The sequence below is a fragment of the Eschscholzia californica genome, unplaced genomic scaffold, assembly GCF_041429995.1.
Source record: "Eschscholzia californica isolate CP2 unplaced genomic scaffold, dmEscCali1.0.p SCAF_3, whole genome shotgun sequence".
Lineage (NCBI taxonomy): Eukaryota > Viridiplantae > Streptophyta > Magnoliopsida > Ranunculales > Papaveraceae > Eschscholzia > Eschscholzia californica.
The window spans coordinates 63199538-63224686 of record NW_028238420.1 but is presented as its reverse complement, the minus strand read 5'-3'; the positions used below and the strand labels follow the sequence as shown (position 1 = coordinate 63224686).

Here is a 25149-nt window from a genome sequence, read left to right as displayed (position 1 = left end):
TTTTATTAGTAAAAGCCCATTCAAATGAATTCGCTTCCGAAGTTGTTTTAATAGTAAAAACCCATTCAAATGAATCAGAAAGATAGTAGTGGTGGTGATAGAGACGGTAAAAACATAGGCCTAGTAAGGCCCATTATGAGTTGTTTTAATAGTAAAAACCCATTCAAATGAATTTGCTTTCTAAGTTCCACTTTCATGATAATTTTTTAGATTATCAAATTTATAGCAATAGATCTGTTCTGTTTTTTTTTTTCCTAATATGGGTGAAGTCAGAGTGACCAATTTAGGTCTACAAAATGAACCCATTCCTCTCTTCTACTTCCCCTCACAATCACAAAGATCAAACACTGAGATATCAATATTCTTTCATGAATATCATCTTAAGTAACTAACTCCTCCCATATCTACACCTAATTTGATAATTTTGATGCTTTCATTTCATAAAAACTTTTGTAAAGAAGAAAAGAAAATGAGAGTATCTCTCAAACAATACCCAAATTTGCTGGAGGCACCCCTTTCAATCAAAACTCTTTATCTAAATTGGTGTTGTAGCTGCAATAATCTAGAATAAGCACCATCGGTTCGACTTAGTAGTTCAGAGTGACTCCCTTGTTCGATAATTCGCCCATCTTGAACCACTCCAATACTATCCACCCCTCTTATAGTTGATAATCGATGAGCTACAAGAACCGTTGTTCTTCCTCTCATTAACCTCTCAAGCCCTTTTTGTAGCACACTTTCTGACTCGGCGTCTAATGCACTTGTTGCCTCGTCAAGTAGTAGAATCGTTGGGTCTTTTAGTATTGCTCTTGCTATCGCTATTCTTTGCTTTTGTCCGCCTGAGAGTTGTATCCCTCTTTCGCCAACTTGAGTCTTATACCCATCAGGTAATCCACTCACGAATCCGTGCACATTTGCTGCTCTTGCTGCTTCAATTACTTCTGTCTCGGTTGCTCCTTCTTTCCCATATGCAATATTTTCAAGAATAGTTGTTGCAAATAATGCTGGTTCTTGTTGGACTAACCCGATTTTGAGTCTAAGAGATTTCAAGTTTAGACCTCTAATGTCTTTCCCATCGATCAAAACTTTACCTGATGTTGGATCATAGAACCTCGAAATCAATGATATGACCGAGCTTTTTCCCGAACCACTAGCACCAACAAGAGCTTGGCTTTTTCCAGCGCGAATTCTGAGGTGTAAGTCGTTAAATACGATGAGTTCAGGCCGCGATGGGTATGAGAATTCAACATGTTGTAGTTCAATATCCCCTCGAAGAGATTCAATAGTTTCAGCTTCTGGGTCGTCCGGATCAATCTTAGTTGACCGGTCGAGGATAGAGAAAACAGAGCTGATAGCATCTCCGCCTCGGATAATTTCAGGGGCAAGACTAACAGTTTCTGCAACGGAATTGGCGGTGATGAGGAGCACAATAAAGACCTTGATTACTTTTGAGAAAGTTGAGATACCTCTGTTCACAAGGTGAACACCATACCAGAGAATAACAGCTTCTGATACATAGAGGACAAGTTGTGAAACACCAAAAAGTAGGCCAGCTGATTGACTTCGACGAAGACTTCGAAGCTCTGGGATTCTTAGCTCGTTAGAGAAGAGAGAGAGGATATTATCTTGAGCGTTGAAGGCTGCCACAGTTCGGATATTGCTCACACCTTCACCTGCAATCATGCTTGTTTTGGCATGCGCCTTAGCCGTGTCTCCAGCAAACCCTTTCAAAGAAAGTTGCTGCGTGGTAAAGTTAAACAACAGGATCACTGTCAGAATAATGCATCTGTAACTCTTTCATTGTTAAGATTTACCTAAACTATTCACATAGAATCCTCAACATACAAGTCTGCTTTTTTAGTCATTTTTCCTCTATGATTGTTTGAAATGTGCACTTATAAAAGTAATAAACTTGAATCAATAATTTGTACCAACAACAGTACCAGATCTATTCCAACTTCCAAGTTGGTTAATTATCATATATATGAATAGGTGGGTTGACAGGTTAATCTTTATACGGCCTACCAGCCCTAGACTTGAAGCCTTTAAACAAGATTTAGGATATATATTAGGCTGGTAATAACTAGGAAACTGTCATTCACAGTTGAGAGAGAACTTTAAAGCACAAAAAGACAAGGTATAGGGTTAACCTAGGAGTCTAGGACAGTAGGACATATAGGTTGGGACTGGGGTGGTGAATGCACATTCAATTTCTCTCTTGCTGATTGAGATTCCAAACAGAGTACAATTCTGATTTCAGCAGTCATGCTTGATTTGATACATATCCTCATAAAAATGACAAGTAAAGAAGAGATAAAGTAAGTAAAAAAGAAAAAGTAATTGAGATATTCAAGCTTAGATTGGTAGTGGCAGAAAGGTAGCAACTAGCAGGGTACAAGAAAAAAGTGGAAAAAAGACACTGAAACAGTTTAGGTACTTATACTGTGAATCTACCTAACCATCTGTAGCAAGAACTACCAAAATCAATGTCCATAGATAAATGTAACCCAAGTTCATCAGTAAAAGACACACACACACAGACTGGGATTAAGATTAGACAGCAAAAGCAGTGGAAGCTCAACTTTACCAAGGACAGAAGAGTTCAGTCAGTATCTGATGAGTGTGAATGTGTGTAGTTGGGAATATAGACATTGTTATAGAAATTTTGAAGGAATGCCAATGCTGGTCTTTGACTTTTGATTTTTCGGGTTAGATTCTGCCTAGTTTCGACACTTCTGTCCTGTGTTTTACGTGCGAGTGAATGTTATAGTGTATGTAAAACTATAGCTATGACCAGCCCTCAGGAATAGGAACTCAATAATATGTGTCGTAGACTAAATATTTGCAAGTCAGTATGTGTGGAAACACACACCATATTGTGTCTCACGGAATCTAGAAGATAATAATTATCAAGAAAGTTTTAGCAGTCTTTGATCAATATTTTCAAAGTTAAGAGCAAAGATGCATACCTGAGCGAAATTCGCAAGGACTAGAAGAGGGAAGATCGCTAGAATGAGGAGAGAGACCCTCCATTCAATTATGAAAGCTACTATGAACGACGTGAGAAGTGACGTCATGTTCTGAAGTATAACGGAAATCCTCTCAACCATAGCGGACTTCACATCGGTAGCATCTGTGGCCAAACGAGCTGCAACAAGGCATGAGCTATTCTCTTCCTCATCAAACCACCCCACTTCATTCCTTAGGATTGCTGCATACAACAGAACAGTGACCAAACTAAATTCCCTTTAAAAACTAGAAATTAACCAAATAGGATATATATGCATGAAGGTTTTTAGTTATAGAAGCCAAAAGTCGCATACTAGTTACAATAAAGAATGAAAGGATACATACTTTCAAGCATCATTCTTCTTACTCGAGTGGTTAGATTCTCCCCAACTATACTGAAGAAATAGTATTGAGTCAGATATGCAACTACTGCATAAACCCCAGCTCCAACAAATATCAAAACAAACTCCTTCAATTTCCTCTCCATAGCCAAAAGATCTTTATAATAGAAAACCTCAATCATATTGCTCATGACAATTGCAAAAGTTGGACCAATAAATCCTGATAAGATTGTTCCAATAGCCCCTATGACTGCATATGGCCATTCAGGCGTATTCAACTTAAGAAGCCTGAAGAAGTAACCATCAGGTGCTGGATTGTTCCGGTCAGTGTCAGCATTAGATATCATTTCTATCCGGCCATCTACTCCTGTGCTGTACTGATAACTCAAGTTTCTTAGACTTCCAGATCGAAGACTCAGGGACTTGGTTGATAGTGAATGACTTAAACGTGATGAAAGTGAACGGAGAGTTAAAGAAGCACCAAAGTCTCGATTTCTATCTATTTCTTGACATCGAATTAAGGAGGCGAAGGCTCCAGATTTAGCAATCAGTTCTTCGTACGTTCCAGTCTCAACAACTTGGCCTTGGTTAATAACGGAGATCCTATCAACATTTCTTATGGTGGAAAGGCGATGTGCGACAACAACAGTTGTTCTGCCAACCATAAGGCGGTCTAGAGCTTCTTGGACAATGCTCTCGGAGCCTGCATCTAGAGCACTCGTGGCTTCATCAAGGAGGAGAATTTTCGGGTTCTTCAACATAGCTCTTGCTATGGCAATTCTTTGTTTTTGTCCGCCAGATAATTGGACTCCGCGTTCTCCCACCTGATGATTCCATATATAAAAAAAATGTACATATATTAACTCATGTTTCTAGTTTCAGAACTGAAGTAGACCTTTACTAAGAATAGTTTGACTTCAACAAACCATGCTCCTAATGCCCTGATCGATATGACCTCGATATCACACAAAAAATTACCACTCTTACTTTTTCTTTCTTTTTGAACGGGTAATGGATTATAGCAACGAAAACTATGTACAAAAGCTGGATCCATTTACTGTGACAGATAGGTTTTGTTGAACTTCTGATTCTATCTTTTATTTATATGTAGTAAGATAGGAGAAATTTTAAGGAACCACTTGAATCTAAACTACCCCATAAATTCATCATTTTACATTCTGGGAAGGAATTTGAACTTGTTAAACTGTAAAATACTCACCTGTGTGTTATAACCGTCGGAAAGCAAAGAAATGAAACTATGTGCATTGGCAGCAGCAGATGCAGCTTCTACTTCTGCCATGGTTGCATCAGGCTTTCCATAGAGGATGTTTCCTAGTATGGTGGTTGCAAAGAGAGCTGGTTCTTGGTTCACCAAACCGATCTGATCACGAAGCCACTTCAGTTGTAGGGTCTTTATATCTTTACCATCCAACAAAATTTGTCCTATAAAACAATGGGTGGAAAAGTTATTGATAAAACTAAAGTTAAACTTTTATAGCGAATAAGCGACGAAATTCCCAATTACCTTCATTTGGATCGTAGAACCTTTCAATAAGAGATACAACAGTACTCTTGCCAGACCCACTTCCTCCCACCACAGCAACCGTCCTTCCAGCAGGAAAGAAGATGGAAAAGTTTTCGAAGATGATGACATCTGGTCTTGATGGATAGTTGAAGGTTATGTTTCTGAATTCTATATTCCCCTTAACATCGTCCAGACATACCCCGTAGGTGGGGTCTTGAACTATGGATGGGGTTTGCTTGATTATTTCCATTAGCTTGAATCCAGCTGCTTTGCCTTTGCTAAATGCTCCTAGGTTAGAAAATGATTGTCCCAAGCTCCTACACAAATCAGACAGACAATTAAAGGAATGATACATAAAAAGTTTTATTTCAATCTGGACGAATTAAGAAGTTACATAAACTAACTGATCTTACATGCCACCGACAATGGCAGAAAAGATTGCAGTGAATGACTTCCCACCATCGGTCTGTCCGTTCCTTATGAAAACTCCAGCATACCAAAAAACCAACGCCCAAGACATACAAGCAATCCCATATGTGCATCCAATTCCGAGGCCTTTAGCCATTCCTGCCTTGTAACCAAGTTTCAATGTGCTTTGTATTGCATCAGAGTACGAATCGAGGGCTTTGCTCTCTCCCACAAACGAATAAACAGTCCGAACTTGTACAATAACCTGGGTAGAACGAATAAACAGTCCGAACTTGTACAATATCGTTTCTATAACAAATGGCCTAAAGATGGACAGTAAATTTTCACACAAAATTAAGAACAAACATGATGAGAGAGATGATTTTTAGGTTTACCTGCTCGGCGATTGAACCGGCATTTGAGTATGATTTTCGGCTCTTGGAAGTAAGACCGGTAAGAGTGTAAGCATACAAACCACCGGCGAAAGCGATTGGGGGAATCACAGCTACACTTAGTAATGCAAGTCTCCATGCTGATACAAAACCCACAACTAATCCAGCCAGAAATGTTGATAGATAATGTATGAAATTCCCAACCTAAACCAAAACCACATCCCCCCAAAAAAACAAGTCAATAACAACAAAAAAGATCAATTCATGTTTCATTACTCATTTTGGTTGAACAAAAGAAATCATAAGAAACCCCACGCGACAAAAAGCGTATTTTAAGGCAGTTTTGCTAAAATGCACGGAAGCGAAAGAAAAATTAGGGGAAAAGATAAAGAGAGAAAGATATAGGGACCTTCTCACTAATGGCGTCTTGAACAAGAAGAGTATCAGTAGAAACACTAAAAACGATGTCTCCAGTTTTAGCATCTGTATCAAAGAATCCAACGTCTTGCTTCAAAACTGATTCTAGATATTTCTTTCTTAATTTACTCACTTGTCTCTCTCCCGTATACATCCAACAAGCAATCTCTGTAAAAACATGATTTATCAAAACCTAGAGAGAGAAAGAAACTAGATAGAGAAAGTAGAGAGAGATTGTGATGATTATACCTGCGTATGATGATATACAGACAACGATTCCGAAGTAAATGAAATACAAAGCGTACTGCCATTATAATGAAATGAAATGAAAAATTCATAATCAGAATTTGGAAAATTTCAATACTAGTAGGAGTAGTATAATAAGGATTATAGTGATGAAATGAAGGAAGTTTGGTTTTATAAATAGAAGTACCTTTGAAACTTGAGAAGTCATATTGTGAAGATCAGATTGATTTTGACCAAAACCATTAACCATTTGACCAAATAAATAGAAAAAAACAGGAGTAGCTGAACCATGAATAATAGCTCCAATTGTTCCTATACTCATTAATGTTTTATCTAAATTGTCAGCGAAACAGAATAACTCGTAAAATGGAATACTACTACTCCCTTCTTTCTTCTTATCATCTTCTTCCTCCTCCTCCAATTCTACTCCTACTCTTGTCGTTGTTGATTCTGTTGTTTCCTCCATTTCAAAAACCTTTTTATATATATATAGAGAGAGAGAGAGAGAGAATTGATGAAAACTAATTCACAGATTGGCCTAATAATAGGTTTCTGCTGCCATTAACTTAGTACTGTCTGTGTCAAATGAAGTAACAGAGTGGAATTAGTATCTACTTTCTCTCTCTATATATACTGTGTATTAGTGTTGAAGGAGAAGAAGAAGATGGAAGAGTTGTTGTTGTTATAGGGCCGGGTGAGAGGTAGAAGAGAAAGAGAAAGAATGAATGATTAAGTAGGAAGACTTGGCGGGTGAGTTCGTTAGTATTATAGAACGAACCATAGGAAAGGAAGGAAGGAGGTAGATGAGAATTTTAACCATGGTTAATTACACACTGTTGTTTAGTAAAATACTAGTACTAGCCCTAGAATCTAGTTAACATTTTAAATAGGGTTATTTCCCTAATGGCCCCCTACTTTGTGACCAGCTTCCCGCCTGGCCCCCTACTTTACAAGAAATATTCATATGGCCCCCTTCCTTTATAACACCGTCAGTCTCTCTCCTCCATCATGTTTTCTCTCTCTGCCAACTCACGCCACATCATCTGTTACGCCACCTCATCACCTTCTCCGGCAGAGGTCGCCGGCCGGCGACCTTCAAATTTTTTTTCTCTCTCTAAAAAAAATTTTTTTTTTTTTTTTTTATTTCTTCTCACATCTCTCTCTCTCTCTAAACACCGGCGAAGGGGGTTTCCCTATGGTTCATCACGAACAGCTCCGGCGAAGGGAAACCCCCTTCGCCGGTGTTTAGAGAGAGAGAGAGATGTGAGAAGAAATAAAAAAAAAAAAAAAAAAAATTGTTTTAGAGAGAGAAAAAAAAATTGAAGGTCGTCGGCCGGAAATTTGGCCGGTCGGCGACCTCTGCCGGAGAAGGTGATGAGGTGGCGTAACAGATGATGTGGCGTGAGTTGGCAGAGAGAGAAAACATGATGGAGGAGAGAGACTGACGGTGTCATAACGGAAGGGGGCCATATAGGTATTTCTTGTAAAGTAGGGGGCCAGGCGGGAAGCTGGTCACAAAGTAGGGGGCCATTAGGGAAATAACCCTTTTAAATACTGGTCCAAGCAAACTTAAAATGGTGGCTCAAGGACATCTTCCCCATTTATTGTCAATCGGGCTACTCCCCACCCCACCTCTCTATTTAGCTTCACTACTGATCTTAGTTTGATTCTTTTTTGTCCTTAGATGGATTTTTTTATTATAGCTTGACAATTGGAGTATTATTTAGGCCTAGAAGCATGTCATGTCATTTATTCATTGAGTCTAGCTTGGATTTGTGATAGTTCCAAGCTAAGGTTTTTGTTTCTCTCATTTTTCTTATTGTCATTAGGCCTCTCATTTTTTGATGTCTGAGATATGATCAGTTATATGTGTAAATTCAAAGTTTTTTGTTTCTCTCATTTTTCTTATTGTAAATGTACAGAAGTTCTTGTAGTGTGCCAGTAAAAAGATGGGTTCTGATCTACCGATGATAGGAACTATCCAAAATTTAGTAAATTTTTTTTTTGAATAAAATTAGAACCATGTAGAAATTTTTCCACTCGTTTATGCCATTTGCATAAAGAGGACCAAAGCGTAAAACTTATGTTTGGTAAAAATTCATACACTAGAACAATGTTACTTCGTTCAACAAAAAAAGTAAAGAACAATGTTACTTAAATAAAGTCCTAGTTACAAATGAAAATTTATAAACCTTTTTTTTGCTTATCTTACTAAAGTAATAATCATCAGATTTTCGAAGAAGAAAGATGATTATCCTTGATAAGTAATAATCGGTCACTAGACAAAATGATTAGGGTTTTCAGCATGCCCTTTTTCTTGGTGGGTCAAACATAGATTAAATCCATAAAAAATCTGCCTCATATAAAATCATTTTGAGTCTTCTAACCAACCTACATGTTCTTCTCGATCTATCTTCCAAATTATTGCCATTCATTCCTTTCAAGGGCAGATTATTTATTTGTTAGCTGAATATAACAACTCTCTCCTTCTCTCTCTCTCACTAATATGGTCTTATAGTTTTATCATGAAAAATCTTGACAAAGATATGTGTACATAGTGAGAGAAAACAATACTAAGTAGGAGACCAAAGTTATGTTTGTGTTTCCTATGCCTAAACAAGTCTAGTCCCCATTTAGTGTGAATTAATATTAGTCCAGACAAGAAACTTGTTCCATCAAGGATATTTTGTTTGTAAATCATGTGAACATATTGACTAGGATTGCCCTATTAAATCTCACCCTATTTAACATCGATGAAAAATAGTAGCGAGAAGAAAATAATTTTAGAATCTTACTTGAGAGTCTGACTTTGAGTTATGTTTAAAAAGATAGTATTGTGATACGAAAATTGGGTAGTTGAGATGCTTCGGCCATTTTTCTTATAACAATAGTACTAATTCAGATCTGACTGACTCTTAGAAAACTAAACTTAGGACATTGAAAATAAAACTAGAATTGAATTGAGTAGGATGAAGTGTCCCTTAGAATTTTGTAGCTCTACCTATAAAAACCCTATAGATTGACTAATTGAGCAAACCATTATCTCATCATTCAATCAAGATTATAATAAGAAATAAAATTATTAGTGATTCAAACTTAAAAGATGATGAAAATTTTACAAACAGAAAACTAACAAGATTGATCGAGCGTCCAATTTCCTCAACTTGTGAAGTAAAATAACAAATCGAAGACAAGATGCTTAACGTTTTAATAGTTAAATTAGCAACAAATATGAGGAAATTGGTCGGTTGGCGTTCAAACACAAAATCTTTAATGTTGGTCGATTTTAATGCATCAATTGCATGACATTTCAAATCAAAACATATACTGATATACTGTGGTGAAAAGAAACATATATATATATATCCCGCCAATTAAGTTGGTGAATTTATTTATCACATCAAAGAAAATATTTTTGTTAGGGACATTATGGAATTTAATAATCACCAAACAACATCCACTGGACGAAATTATTATTTTTTATCATGGACAAAGAATCCCCTTTATTGGACCACTTAATTTCTTCAATCTAAACCCCACCTACTTAACAAAATATGGAAAGAATATTCAAGTATAGGGAGATAAAAATAATTAAGTTATTCTACCTAATCCATGATTGTTTGGTTCATAATTTGATAAGATCCAGATCCAAAATCCATAATTCCAGGGTTATATCTAAGCGACTATTATCCATAAACCACGTAAAATCACCTATAGTTTGAGGAAAAGAAAGAGTTATTTTACAAAAATCTAGAAGTATAGTTAAAATGTTTCTAGATGTTTGGTTAAGTTAGATAGAGACCATGAATGATGAGGAACAATAAAGAAATAAACCGAGAATTTGGTTACAATTTCTTCTCGTATAGTACATATCAACTAATCAGTAAAAAAAAAAAGATATCAACTAAGAAATAGTTAGTCACTGAAAAAATATATCGATCTTTAAAAAAACTACTAAAGGAACAGAATCCTAATTAAAAAGATGGCGTTTCTTAACGAAAGACGAATCAGACACAACCTAGAAATGAATAAATCTATCCTCTATTCTTGGTGGGGAAGTTCAAAAAAAAGAATAGATAACTTAATTGCTTTATGTGAACTTTGAGCTATATTCTTACCTACTAAATAGTTGTTTAAAATGTAGGAGCTAGAAAAATAATGTTGTTTAGTACTTAGGAGCTAATATTAGCTTTAGTAGTTCTTGCATGGTTAAAGTAGTTTTATTGAATGCATGACTTTTCTTTTCTTTTCTTTTTCGGATTATTGGTTCTTCCCCAAATCCACATTTTTTTTAGAATTAAATCAATCTAGCATACTATGTGTATTTTAGCTCTAATTAACCATGTTAATGAGTAATCATCAACCCAAGCTACAAAATAAGCTTATGGGACCAATTAAAGTCCATTGAAAGCTCTTTAGGACCACCAAGAAACAGCTTAGGACTTCAACAAAAAAAAAAAAAAAAAAACAGCTTAGGAAGAAACTTTTACTTTTACAACCAACATTGTTATCATTATGATTTCTTATTGAATCATATGGTAGGAAATCCTTGAGCTCATTAAGTATGAGAGTATCTTGATAATCCTAGCTAAATGCACAATTAGTGAAATAGCTTTTACACATGTATCACTTAATTATAGGTAATTTTTATGCAATACAAGTGATGCCCTAATTAATTTAGGCAAACAAAATTAAGATACTGTAGTATTATTTTTTTTAATCTATGACCCGCCTCAATAACAAAAAAATCCCCAAATGAAATATTATGAATTGAAATAACTCTACATATCTGAATAAGCTCAAATTACTACTTTATTTTCAAATGTGTGTGACTCGGACTCGTCTCCGACTTTAAAACATTGTGAAATCACATGAATAATAATCAAATATTTAGAAACCCCTAAGCTAGTCCCAACCATTAATTAGCATAGTTTTCTAGTTAACCCAAGCTATAATTAATTAAGGTTCAATGCAATAATTAATTGAGATCCAAATTAAGAGTTGGATGGGTCTTGGACCCACAATAGAAGGTTTAATAGAGTGTTAAATAAGCATATATTAAGAAGAAGAAGAGATTGTTATGATTAAGAAATAAAGTGATGAGCTAAGAAAAGCAAATTAGATCTAATCATTATCCTGGCATGCATGTTGGTAATTAGTTACCCAACTCAACATATAGATTATCTTACATGTAAGATAGTAGTGATTAGTTTGGCCTTTGACAGTCCATAGCTTGTCATGCAAAAGCCCTAATAAAGGACTCAAGCCAGATATGGCTGGACCTTTTAGATGATTTCATCTCTTGATAAAGCTAGGGTCTTTTTTCCTTCTACTTTGTGTTTTGTTTTTATCATTAAACGAGATGATGCAATAAGACTTAAGTCGCGTTTGTTTTTACCCTAATTCGATTATGAGCTCTAACTCAAGATCTTGATTGTCTCGAAATAGATTTTAGAATGTTATTTTAATTCATAAGACAGACCCATGATGCCTTATTTGAAATCTGAATTAAGAAGTCGTTATCTAGCATAACTTCAACCGACCATATATTATAGCTTTATAGTGAGAAAGCAGTAGTTTGTACTAAGGGGAACTTTAAATGCACTCACACTCTCCATCTTCTTTGACTTCGATAAAAATTACTACATTTGATGTGAGTGCACATAACAAAAATGGTGAGTGTATTTAAAATCTCTCTATTTCTAGGGAGGGGGGATTTTGCAGACCCATTATTCTTCAAAAGGCCTTTCTGTTACTCGGACCACCTAAAATGGCCATTTTGTTTATGGACTATGGGTGCCCAAAATATTATAGGCACCTGCAAATTTCTTCTCGTCTTCTCTTTTCCTTTCTCTTCTTTGTCCTTTGTTCTTCTTCATAAGTTTCATCTTCTCATTATTTTCCTCCAAATTTGGAGTTGGTTACCACAAACACTGACACAATACGCAATCAAAGAAAGATTGATCATCTAAAATGTCTAGATCATCTAAACTATTGCTTATTAGTCTTGATTTGGATGACACAAACCAAACAAGGCCAAGATTCTCGAAGCTTATTGAAGCTTATTGTGCTCAAGGACCACCAATAAGTTTCTTTTTCCAAATATTAGGTTTGGATGACACAAATCCAAAGATTATGGAAGCTTATTGTGCTCAAAGACCAGCAAAAGTTTATTTTTCCAAAGGTTTTGAAAGCTTATTGTGCTCAAGGATCATCAAAAATATTTTTCCAAATATTAAGTTTGGATGACACAAATCCAAATATTTGGAAGCCCAACCGCCAGCATGGATACTCTAAGAAGATAGCCATTAGGCTGGGCGCTGAGCTCCCCAAGAGGTTGGGAGCCCCTCCCAAAGGACTGCAACCCTCTCCCAACTATGACTAGTTTAACTCCACTTCATTTTTTAAAATTTTAATTTTGTTTTTCATCTTTTGGGAACTTTTTTATGTTCTTCTTCAACTTCTTATTTTCCTCTCTTTCTTTGTTATAGAAAGAAATGATTGACACAATTGAAGTTTGAAGTCAATATTTTTGTAGTAAGAAATTAAAAATAAATTTGGACACTTGTACATCACAAATACAAACTCCAATTATGATTCAACTATCTTCGAGTTGCATATTCAAAAATTTAGAGGAAGATTGGACACTTGTACATCCCTTTTCTTTTCCACTTCAATGCTTTTAATTTGAATATCATATTTGTGTAATCACAGTATAGTTTGCATAAATAAAGGTACAAAATACATATTGTATGTAATACAAACACATGATATCCTCGAGGGACCTAGAGACACGTGGGCGGCCTTTCCATAGGAGAGGCTATAGGCATGCCTAGATGAGCCGAAAAGTCCATGAGCCCAATCTTAGGCCTCAAACAACACAGAACGTTCTCGCAATGGTGCTCTTTACACTTAAAGAGAGATCCTCATTAGTGGAGCTCTTGCTCCTTCATGGAGCGAGCTCTTGCTCCTTCACGGAGCGACATTTCATGTGTTAATATTTTCTTTTTGTAGGACCAATTTCTAAGCAAGATAACAACCATTCTCCAAGCTTTTGGTGGAACCCCATAAATAACAAAAATTTAAATGAACCAATAGACACCAAATGAGTGGTGTTTTCTATTGAAATGGCAAAGAAAATTCAAGAAGTGTGAAAAGATGACTCTGTGTACCCATAAGTATTAGCTTCACCTAACGCCCATATTGGGCAAAAAGTTGAGTTGCATATATCAGAGTGGGATCTAGGTAAAAGAAGATAAAATAAATTAATTGCCCACAACTAACTCATGAACAACAAATTTTGTCTAGCTACCTATAAGAGTGAATAGACATCTGATCAAAAGATATTGTTGAACCAATATATATCTCTTTCGAATAAGCTATAATCCACAAAAATAGGTCAAAATTCAAAGTTGTTCGGATTACTGTAACACATACTTTTGAAAGAAACCCACGACATCTCGCATAATCAACGTCTACTAACTAGTCCGTCAAACTTACAACGATACTCAGACATAAATGGGAGCTAGCACTCAAATGAGACTCAAAGTCCTATGATTCACTATGTCTCGTAGCCAGACAGACTCAACCATACGCCCATACCATAGCCAAGGGTCGGCTATTACGACTGTACAAGCACTACGAACCTGGGCATTTCGAACCATCTGAACCAACTCGCAATTCTCCCTGCCTTGTGCCCTAGTTTTTGAGGTGTCAACTTCAAGTCTCCTATCGTATGCCCTAAATAAATGTTGAAACACCATCAAATGTATTGTAGCATAACTAGGTGATACACATTAGTAAACCCCCATCAAAACCGCCCTAAGAAAAAAAAAAAATTTCAAAAATTCAAACTTCGAGGTTAATTTTCTTGACCATAACGGCAGAGTGGCCAGCTGGGATCCCACTATCCCAGATTCCTTCCCCCCCAATTTTCAAAATTCAAAATTCAAAATCTGAAACGGCTCATTCCCCATCTCTGTTGCCCTATATTAAACAACTTCATCTCCCATCAAACCCCACCAACATTGTTATCCTTCTCTCTCTCTACCCTAGACGTCTTTGTATACGTCTCTGCTACCCCCTCTCTCTTTCTCTATCTAAACTTTCTCTCTCTCTACTACTCCACAGTCAGAACCAACAATGAGAGAGTGCATCTCAATCCACATCGGTCAAGCTGGAATCCAAGTCGGAAACGCCTGTTGGGAGCTTTACTGTCTTGAACATGGCATTCAGGTACCCTTTTAACCCCCCATCTTCTCTTTTGTGTTCTTTGGTAGATCTAAAGGTTGCCCTAACTCTGGTTTTTTGTTCTACTTTCAGCCTGATGGACAGATGCCTAGTGACAAAACTGTTGGTGGAGGAGATGATGCCTTCAACACTTTTTTCAGTGAAACCGGTGCCGGAAAGCACGTTCCTCGTGCCGTCTTCTTAGATCTTGAACCAACTGTCATCGATGAAGTTCGTACCGGTACTTACCGTCAGTTGTTTCATCCTGAACAACTCATCAGTGGGAAAGAAGATGCAGCTAACAACTTTGCTAGAGGCCATTACACAAGTAAGATCAAACTTCAAATCTAAAACCCCCCCTTTTTTAGATTCATTCTTTTTAATCATTTATTAACTCAGATTTCATTGTTGTTTACTCTCAGTTGGGAAGGAGATCGTAGATCTGTGTCTTGATCGGATCCGAAAGCTCGCCGATAACTGTACTGGGCTTCAAGGGTTTTTGGTTTTTCATGCTGTTGGTGGTGGTACTGGATCTGGTCTTGGATCCTTACTTCTTGAAAGGTTATCAGTTGATTATGGAAAAAAATCAAAACTAGGGTTTACTGTTTACCCTTCTCCCCAAGTTTCAACATCTGTTGTTGAACCTTATAACAGTGTTTTATCAACTCACTCCCTTCTTGAACACACTGATGTCTCTGTTCTACTTGATAATGAAGCTATTTACGATATCTGTCGTCGATCTTTGGATATCGAAAGACCCACTTATACCAATCTCAATAGGCTTGTATCTCAGGTAAAATGGTAGATATTACTGTGTACCTTAATGTTTTAGACCTATAAACTTTATAAACTTGATACTAAGATGGGTTTTTTCTTTGTTCAGGTTATTTCATCATTGACGACTTCGCTTCGATTTGATGGAGCTTTGAATGTGGATATTACAGAGTTTCAGACTAATTTAGTCCCATACCCAAGAATCCATTTCATGCTTTCTTCATATGCTCCTGTAATTTCTGCAGAAAAAGCTTACCATGAACAACTATCAGTTGCAGAAATCACTAACAGTGCCTTTGAACCTTCATCTATGATGGCTAAATGTGATCCTCGCCACGGAAAATACATGGCATGTTGTTTGATGTACCGAGGAGATGTTGTTCCTAAAGATGTGAATGCAGCTGTTTCAACCATCAAGACGAAGAGAACAATCCAATTCGTCGATTGGTGTCCAACTGGATTCAAATGTGGAATTAACTATCAACCACCCACAGTTGTTCCTGGTGGGGATTTAGCTAAGGTTCAGAGAGCTGTTTGTATGATTTCGAACTCGACTAGTGTTGCTGAGGTGTTTTCGAGGATCGATCATAAGTTTGATCTTATGTATGCGAAAAGGGCATTTGTTCATTGGTATGTTGGTGAAGGTATGGAAGAAGGAGAATTTTCGGAAGCTCGTGAAGATTTGGCTGCTTTGGAGAAGGATTATGAGGAAGTTGGAGCTGAGTCTGCTGAAGGAGATGATGACGACGCTGATGAGTACTAGTGGATTGGTTTAGTAGTTTTAAATGAAGTTTTTTGTTTGAAAATCAATGGACTCATTGGTTTTCAGAATGAATGATTAGTAGTAATCTTTGTTTTTTATGTTGTTTCTGTTTTTTAGTTTCTTGTGGGTAGATTTGTCTGTGTTGGTATTAATGAATTATGTAGTTGTTTTCAGACTTGATCTTTATATCAGTTCATTCAAAAATTTAGCTTCTATGAATGAAAGGAACTTCCTTAATGATTCTTCCCTTATTAATTTAGCTTAACAGTGCTTATAGGACTGGATTGGCAGGGGAACTGGTCCAGACCTGGCCCGTATGATAGAGGTGCCAAGCCATCCCGGGTTATATCTCTGTCCCGGGGAGGCTTGATTGGCAAGTCACTAAGATAGTAGTACCTCTCGGAGTCTCGACCAAAATGAGGTGCTTCCCAAGACCGACTATCGGATCAGAGTAACCTACAATAATATGGTAAGATTTCACAATGAGAATTTTCTTAAAAAGATTTCACAACTGGTCAGAATTAACAAATCATCAAACTACAGAGACAAGTGATTTGTACCATAACAAAAATACCTTTGCTACTACTAAAGTATCACAAAACCGACGACTATCACAAAAATTTATTGACGTTTTTCCAGAACTAAGTATAGAGGAGGCTACAAAGGTAGACCTACCCTGGTCCTAAGCCATCTGACCCCAAGCTTTTGTCTTCAAAGAACGCTTAGTGGTGCTTCCTGCATTGCCACTACTGTATGAGACCACAAATTCATCTTTAAGTCCTCTGCACTCTTTCCTAATAAGAACTTAACATGCAGCGTTTACGAATTTTGGTGAACAGAGATGGTTTCAAGATAGTATTAGTCGTGTCTTCTTTGCTCCACCAGTAGTGGGGTTCACTGGGCAGCCTTCCTTGCTTGCTGCGTTCCAGGAGACATCGCTCTAAGAAACATCTTCACCTGGTGACTGTTAGTCAGATACATCAAATTACTATCATCAAAATGTTTATCCGTGGAAGTAAAATAACAATGCATATGCACGAGTAATGAAATTACATTTTAAATATGAAGGGTTTAAACATAGTCTTTATTTAGCTAAAATTAGGTGAGTGTCAAAATATTCTCATGTAAATTTGGATAATCATGAGACAATATTTAATGGAAATCTTCTCAGCTAATATTTACTAAATATGGGCTCCTTTCAGTTATATACTTTCTTATCTTTTTGAATATTAGCTAAAACTAATTGTTTTTAAGCATAAATACCTCTTATTAATCCAATAACTTCATCATCCTCACAGAACCGGTCTGAAATATCACTTTTACTTAATCAAAGGTTAATTTTCTAAAGGATAATTTAATCCAATAAAAATGTCAAAAATTTTGTTCCTCATAGTGGGCATATTGTTTTTATCTAGTGACGCAACCATGGCAGGATCTGAAGAATACATGAAATACAAAGATCCTAAACAACCGATGGGTATTCGAATTAAAGATCTTATGAAGCGAATGACTTTAGCAGAGAAAATTGGTCAGATGACCCAACTCGATCGAGTTAATATAACTGCTGATATAATGAAAAACTACTTTATCGGTAGCCTATTGAGTGCCGGAGGTAGCGTTCCTGCTCCACAAGCTTCGCCCGAGACATGGGTAAATATGGTAAATGAGTTCCAAAACGGAGCTCTTTCTACCCGTCTTGGCATACCGATGATTTATGGAATTGATGCTGTTCATGGCCATAATAATGTGTATAAAGCCACAATATTTCCTCACAATGTTGGTTTAGGAGTCACTAGAGATGCTAATCTTGTCAAGAAGATTGGAGTAGCAACTGCTTTGGAAGTTCGAGCAACGGGCATCCAGTATGCTTTTGCTCCATGTATTGCCGTTTGTCGTGACCCTAGGTGGGGTCGGTGCTACGAAAGCTATAGCGAGGACTACCAGATTGTTAAGAACATGACAGACCTTGTTACAGGATTACAAGGTGATATTCCTGCCAATTCTAGGAAAGGCGTTCCTTATGTTGGTGGAAAAGACAAAGTTGCAGCTTGCGCGAAACACTATGTAGGTGATGGTGGAACTATCAATGGAATAAATGAGAACAATACGATTACAAGTTGGCATAATTTACTTAGTGTTCATATGCCTGCATACTATGCTTCAATCATCAAGGGTGTTTCGACCGTGATGGTCTCTTTCTCGAGTCTGAATGGTGTAAAAATGCACTCTAATCGCGATATGGTTACAAGGTTTCTCAAGGAGAAGCTACGTTTTCGTGGTTTTGTTATTTCAGATTGGCAAGGAATCGACAAGATTACCTATCCGATGCATGGAAATTACAGCTACTCTATTGAACAAGGTATTAATGCCGGGATCGACATGGTCATGGTTCCTTACAACTATACCGAGTTCATTACCGAACTCACCGACTTGGTTAACAGGAATATTGTGCCAATGACCCGTATAGATGATGCAGTAAAAAGAATTTTGCGGGTTAAATTTACCATGGGTCTGTTTGAAAATCCCCTGGCTGATTTGAGCTTGCTGATAAGGTTGGATGCAAGGAGCACAGGGAGTTGGCTAGGGAAGCCGTCCGTAAGTCGCTTGTGTTACTGAAGAATGGCAAATCGTCGGATCAAGCATTGTTGCCCCTTCCTAAGAAAGCTCCAAAGATACTTGTTGCAGGAACTCATGCGGATAACCTAGGCTATCAATGTGGTGGTTGGACCGTTGAGTGGCAAGGACTTAGCGGGAATAACCTCACCGAAGGAACAACTATCCTCGATGCCGTCAGAGCCACTGTCGACCAAGGAACCGAAGTTGTCTACAATGAGAACCCAGATGCTAGCTTCATCAAGTCAAACAACTTCTCCTATGCCATTGTTGTAGTTGGAGAACACCCATATGCAGAGACAAAGGGCGACAATTTGAATCTCACAATCCCTGAGCCAGGTCCAACCACAATTACCAATGTTTGTGGAGCGACTAAATGTGTTGTCGTCGTCATCTCAGGGCGTCCGGTCGTGATTGAACCTTATGTTGCATCAATGGATGCTCTTGTGGCTGCTTGGCTCCCTGGCAGTGAAGGCCAAGGAGTGGCTGATGGTCTATTTGGCGATTATGGGTTCACAGGCAAGTTAGCAAGAACTTGGTTCAAATCCGTCGATCAACTACCAATGAACGTGGGGGACTCACATTATGACCCTCTCTTCCCGTTTGGGTTTGGGCTTGAGACTAAGTCGAGAAAGACAAACTAGAAAAGGAGATCTTATTCTTTCAGAACATCCCTCTTTAGTAAACTTTCCGACTATTAGTTTAGTTCCTCTGTATAAAAAATATGTCTATGGATTCTGGTATAAACCCGCAAACTCGAAATTAACAAAGTAATAGTTAGTTGAGAGATATTTATGTCAATATATCAGACGTTTAACCCTAATGTTCATTTGTTTAACTTTTACTGGCACGATTTACTGTCGGTTGACCGATGACTCATTAAACTTAGTGTCTTCTGTCTGAACTTTGTTCTAATTTTAACTGGATATGATTACTGGTAGGGTGTCAATATGTGATAAGCGTTCCTACCTATAGCAAAACCGTTATCAAGTAGCACCTATAAGCAAATAGATTTAGGTTTTGGGTGAGAAATTACCATAAACCCTAAAGTATAATTATAATCAAAGAGTCAAACAAACTATGGAAATCTAAACATGTAATATAGGATACATGGTACACAAGAAAGAAAAGATACATAGTAATTTCAAGAAAATGAAATTATATTTACCTCCGCTAGCATTTTGTCTTGCAAGTAAGTAGACCCTCCTGACAAAATAAATATTTCTGCAACTTAATCATCAGTCAGGTATATAGATAAAGATCACAAAGAATAGAGAGAAACCCATGTTAGAAGGTAAAATCGACATGAACTAAAGCTTTCAATAAATGCAAAGAAAGAATAAGGGATTGAAAGAACCCTTTTAAATCATCAAGTCTTCATGCAGGCTAATCTGCTTCTAATCTCGCAGATTGTTTGTTTGTTTGTTATGATTTGGTTTCTGTACATCAATTTTACTCCCCTTGTTAGGAATTCCAAGACTGAAATGAAATCCAGAAGTTAGTTTTGAATTAGGCACTCAATCAGCTACCACTACTATTGCAGTATTGCTACTAGTAACATGATCTTTCCTTATGTCTTGACCTTGATGAACTCCTGGTTTTATTTTTCCGAGTTAACTTGGAAATGACAATAATTCAACAGCTTCAAACAGAAGTATTTGTTTACCCAACAAGAAAACGTATGTCACTCCAAAGTCCGAACTACGACCTGAACTAATCAAACGTCACAACCACCAATCTTGTTCACAAAAAAAGAGCAATATCACTACAAATTACAACCAACCTAGTCATAATAAATTCATGCACTGACAATACTAGAAAAAAGAAAGTGAGAAAAATGCACCTTCTTAATTCTTATACTTCATCACTTTCAACCCTTCCATCCCTGGCCCTCCATGCCATCTGGCCCCGAGGTTTTGCCTTAAAAAAAGCTTAGTGGTGCTTCCTGCATTGTTACTACTGCATGAGGCCGCAAATTCGTCTTGAAGTCCTTCGCAAATCTTCCCAATAAGCAACTAAAGATGCAGCGTTAAAATTTTTTAGTGAATAGTGATGGTTTCAGGACAGTACTAATGGGTTTGGACAGTATCGATGGTGTCTTCTTCACTCCCACCAGTAGTGGGGTTCACTGGGCAGCCTTGCTTGCTTGCTGCTTTCCAGGAGACATCTCTCCAGTACGAAACATCTTACCTGGTGACTGTTAGTCAGATACATCAAATTACTACCATCGAAATGTTTATCCATGGAAATAAAATAACAACATACAAAATAACTTTGTCAACAGCTCCATAATAATACACTTTTCGATCTACTGGTTCATGTGAGCATTTGCAGGAGTGATGGAATCAAATTCTAAATAAGAAGGGTTTAAACATAGTTGTGCTTAGGTAAAATTTGGATAAATTAGGAAACTGGGTGTCAAAATATTCGATGTAAATTTGGATAATTATCAGTCAAAATTTAATGGAAATCTTCTTAGCTAATACTTACTAAATTGGGCTCTTTTCAGTTTTATACTTTCTTATCTCTTTGAATATAATCTAAAACTAACTGTTTTTTTAGGTATAAATACCTCCTATTAATCCATTAACTTCATCCTCAAAGAATCAGTGAAATATCTCCTTTACCATAATCACAGGTTAATTTTCTAAAGAATAATATAATCATATAAAGATGTCGAAAATTTTGCTCCTCACAGTGGCCATATTGCTTTTATCTACTGACACAACCATGGCACGATCTGAAGAATATATGAAATACAAAGATCCTAAACAGCCTATGGGTATTCGAATTAAAGATCTTATGAAGCAAATGACTTTAGCAGAGAAAATTGGTCAGATGACCCAACTCGATCGAGTTAATATAACTGCTGATATAATGAAAAACTACTTTATCGGTAGCCTATTGAGTGCCGGAGGTAGCGTTCCTGTTCCACAAGCTTCGCCCGAGACATGGGTAAATATGGTAAATGAGTTCCAAAACGGAGCTCTTTCTACCCGTCTTGGCATACCGATGATTTATGGAATTGATGCAGTACATGGCCATAATAATGTGTATAAAGCCACAATATTTCCTCACAATGTTGGTTTAGGAGTCACTAGAGATGCTCCATGTATTGCCGTTTGTCGTGACCCTAGGTGGGGTCGGTGCTACGAAAGCTATAGCGAGGACTACCAGATTGTTAAGAACATGACAGACCTTGTTACAGGATTACAAGGTGATATTCATATGCCTGCATACTATGCTTCGATCATCAAGGGAGTTTCGACCGTGATGGTCTCCTTCTCGAGTCTGAATGGTGTAAAAATGCACTCTAATCGCGATATGGTTACAAGGTTTCTCAAGGAGAAGCTACGTTTTCGTGGTTTTGTTATTTCAGATTGGCAAGGAATCGACAAGATTACCTATCCGATGCATGAAAATTACAGCTATTCTATTGAACAAGGTATTAATGCCGGGATCGACATGGTCATGGTTCCTTACAACTATACCGAGTTCATTACCGAACTCACCGACTTGGTTAACAGGAATATTGTGCCAATGACCCGTATAGATGACTTGGTTAACAGGAATAATGCCGGGATCGACATGGTCATGGTTCCTTACAAACTTGCAGTTTTCAACTTTCAACACCCAAGTAGGTTCCAATTTCGAATATGTAGTGAGACAATCTTGTTCTAGGGTTTAATTAGATTGTTTCAAACCCTAACTCCATCCCTAGACATTTAGAATAGAATATAAACCCTAGTTTTAGATTTTGTTGTAGAAGGAAATTGGGGACCATCAATAATCTTGTAAATTATTGAAGATCAACTATTATATAATACACAGAATGCATAAAGCAAATTGTCTTTTCCTCTAAATACGAAATACCAATTTGGACTAATTACATAATTAATATCTAGGGATTTCACCGCCCTCTTCCAGAATCTCAAATTGCTCAAATTCAATAAAAATCTGCTAGAAATCAATATTATGAAGTTATCAGCAGGAAAAATGAAACCAAATGTTTCGAACAAGAAAATGATTTTGATGGAGCAAAATGTTACCTGTGCGAAAAAAATCCGACGAGGGCTTCATAAACCATCATCATAGTGGACTCCAGAAGAAGAAGAGAGAGAAAATCAAATTCCCATTTTAACGAAAGATTCGAAAAAATTTCCGTTTTCAGCTGCTGAAATAATGAAGAGTTCTTTTTTTCCCGCGAAACTAATTAAAAAACCGCAGCTCGATTTATACGAGGCGTATACAGAAAGTCTTGAGAGAATTTTGGGCCTAGTGGACCCATCTTTATTTGATGACCTCCTTTTGTTCCGGACACAAAATTGGGAAGTTTTATAGGCCCTCATATTTTTGTTAAAAGGCCTCCCATGAATTCATTGACTTGGTAAATAGTCAATGACATTGTTTGGTTAAAAGCCCCTCCATGCAGGGTTTTAAAAAATCTCACTTTAAGAGTGTATCTCAACCCTAAATCTCTTCAAAACTCAAATCCCTCAACATTCATCTTCTTCCACTTATTTGATACCCAAACTTTAAAAAAAACTAAACCTAGGGTTTGAGGAAGATGAAAGAGGAAGAGATGAAGATGAAAAGAGGGAGAGAGAAGAGAGAAACTGAGAAAGAATGAGGGAGATATGAAGATGAAATTGGCGGTAGTGATAGAGGTGATAGATTTTAGAGAGAGAGAGAGAGAGAGAGAGAGAGAAGATAACCTGAAAAAGAAGATGAAACAGAACTACTTGTGCTACTGACCCAATATTCGGTGGGCTCAGACCGAATTATGAAACATTTTACGGTGGGTTCTGGTCAAATTATGCAACATTTTACGTTGGGCTCGAGCCGTGAATATTGCATAATTCGGCTCGAGCCCACCGAAAATTGGTCCAGTAGTTACTGGGCTCAGGGCGAATTATGCAATATTTACGGCTCGAGCCCACCGTATTTGCCACCAGTATCTTTTCGGTTTGGTGCGACCGAAAAGCTCACTTGGAGGTTTTCTATCTCTCTTTATTTTCACGCACTTCCAGACGAAATGCTTCCAAATAAGGTCCGCAAATCTTCTTCCTTGTGTTGCTAACCAGTAGATTCAAGTATTCAAACAATGTATTCAAAAAACCAAAACAAACTAAACCTAAGGTTATAAGGAAGATGAAAGAGGAAGATGAAAGGAGGGAGAAAGAGGCCACGGGAGAGAAACCAAGAGAGAATGAAGGAGAGATTAAGATCAAAATGGTGGTAGTACGTGATAGAGGTGATAGATTATACAGAGAGAGAAAAGATAAACTGAAGAAGAAGAAGAAGAGGTTATGAGGAAGATGAAAACTTTACCCTTAGGTCAAACTAGAGGAAGACTGCCTTTTTCAAGAGTGGCACTTCTAACCAAAATGAGAGCTTTTGGGGGCGCTTTTAAAGGAAGGGCCCTTTTATCAAAAATGGAGGGCCCCTATAAAACTTTAAAGGAGTGTAGATTTTATCAGATATTTTTGGGGCACCAAATTTCTTATTTTTCTTCGTCTCGTCTTATCTACGACTATTATTTCCGACAACCACCATAATTTCTTTATCTTCCTCTCTCTCTATCTCCTTGTCCCTCTGTCTCATATTTCCTCTTTTTATTTGATCTGACGAAGGGAGAGTCTCCCGTAGCCGATCAAGTTTGGGGTGATCTCCCAAACTAAATTTGTATTTGAACGAAAGAGAATTGTCTTCTTCGCCGGAACAGATAAAGAGTGCGAAGAGGAAAGAAATACGGGGTGGAACAGAGATAAAAACAAGATAAACAGAAGTGTTAGGAAGAGAAGAGTTGGAGAGAGGGAGAGATAGTAGTAGTGGTCGGAGGAGAGAGAAAAAAATCTTAAAAAAGGTCTAGAAAAAAATATTGGGGGAAAGCAAAAGAAAATCACTCAAGTGTTTTTTTTTTTTTGTTGAAAGAAAATCACTCAAGTGTTTGTACTTCAAAAATTTTTATTATTTACCAAAGGAGTGATTTGTTTAGGATTATTTTCCAAATGCCCCCTATTTTATGAACAGTTTCCCGCGTAGTCCCTTACTTTATCGAAAATATCCAGATGGACCACTTTTTCAGTTATAGTCACATGTCTGTTAATTTTTTTCCCCTCTCCGGCATTGTCAACATCTCTCTCTGTCACGTCATCCCTCTCACCACTTCATCATCTTCTCCGATAAGGTCGTCGACTGGTCAAAATTTTCAGCGACCGGTCGACGACCTTCATACTTAAAAAAAAAACATATTTTTTTCTTCTTTTTCTTTCCGTCTTTCTCTCTCTCTCTCCACTAGGGTTTGGGGAAACCCAAACCAGATCTGTTGAAGCTTCAATTTTGTTTTTTTAAATATGAAGGTCGTCGGCCAGTCGCCGAAAATTTTGGTCGGTCGGCGACCTTATTGAAGAAAATGATGAGGTGGTGAGA

At 37.2% G+C, this 25149-nt stretch overlaps 3 protein-coding genes and 1 long non-coding RNA gene across 7 annotated transcripts; 2 read left to right on the top strand and 2 right to left on the bottom strand.

Moving 5' to 3' along the window:
• Positions 1-191: 191 nt before the first annotated feature.
• On the bottom strand, positions 192-7118 carry LOC147553128 (ABC transporter B family member 19-like). 3 transcript variants are annotated; one of them, XM_086670485.1, is made up of 11 exons: positions 6895-7118; positions 6526-6798; positions 6342-6396; positions 6085-6260; positions 5679-5879; positions 5289-5548; positions 4876-5192; positions 4570-4793; positions 3355-4174; positions 2970-3211; positions 192-1740 (listed from the first exon to the last, which is right to left on the bottom strand). In XM_086670485.1, the coding sequence occupies exons 1-11, from the start codon at positions 6898-6900 to the stop codon at positions 532-534; spliced, it is 3783 nt and encodes a 1260-aa protein (XP_086526611.1). In that variant the 5' UTR covers positions 6901-7118; the 3' UTR covers positions 192-531. The 3 variants fall into 3 exon arrangements, with proteins under 3 accessions (XP_086526611.1, XP_086526612.1, XP_086526609.1); XM_086670486.1 differs by having other exon boundaries at positions 192-1397; positions 1493-1740; positions 6526-6913; XM_086670483.1 differs by having other exon boundaries at positions 6526-6913.
• Positions 7119-14358: 7240 nt separating this feature from the next.
• LOC147553127 (tubulin alpha chain) lies at positions 14359-16277 on the top strand. The gene is made up of 4 exons (XM_086670482.1): positions 14359-14573; positions 14661-14895; positions 14990-15360; positions 15451-16277. The coding sequence occupies exons 1-4, from the start codon at positions 14481-14483 to the stop codon at positions 16102-16104; spliced, it is 1353 nt and encodes a 450-aa protein (XP_086526608.1). The 5' UTR covers positions 14359-14480; the 3' UTR covers positions 16105-16277.
• A 666-nt stretch (positions 16278-16943) lies between these two features.
• Positions 16944-20914, bottom strand: LOC147553126 (uncharacterized). 2 transcript variants are annotated; one of them, XR_015238072.1, is made up of 4 exons: positions 20788-20914; positions 20561-20662; positions 19886-19923; positions 16944-17061 (listed from the first exon to the last, which is right to left on the bottom strand). It is a non-coding gene; the product is annotated as an uncharacterized LOC147553126 (long non-coding RNA). The 2 variants fall into 2 exon arrangements; XR_015238073.1 differs by lacking the exons at positions 16944-17061; positions 19886-19923 and adding an exon at positions 20074-20196.
• A 476-nt stretch (positions 20915-21390) lies between these two features.
• LOC147553125 (uncharacterized) lies at positions 21391-22398 on the top strand. The gene has a single exon (XM_086668682.1). It carries the CDS (start codon positions 21391-21393, stop codon positions 22396-22398), a length of 1008 nt encoding a protein of 335 aa, XP_086524808.1.
• Positions 22399-25149: the final 2751 nt, after the last annotated feature.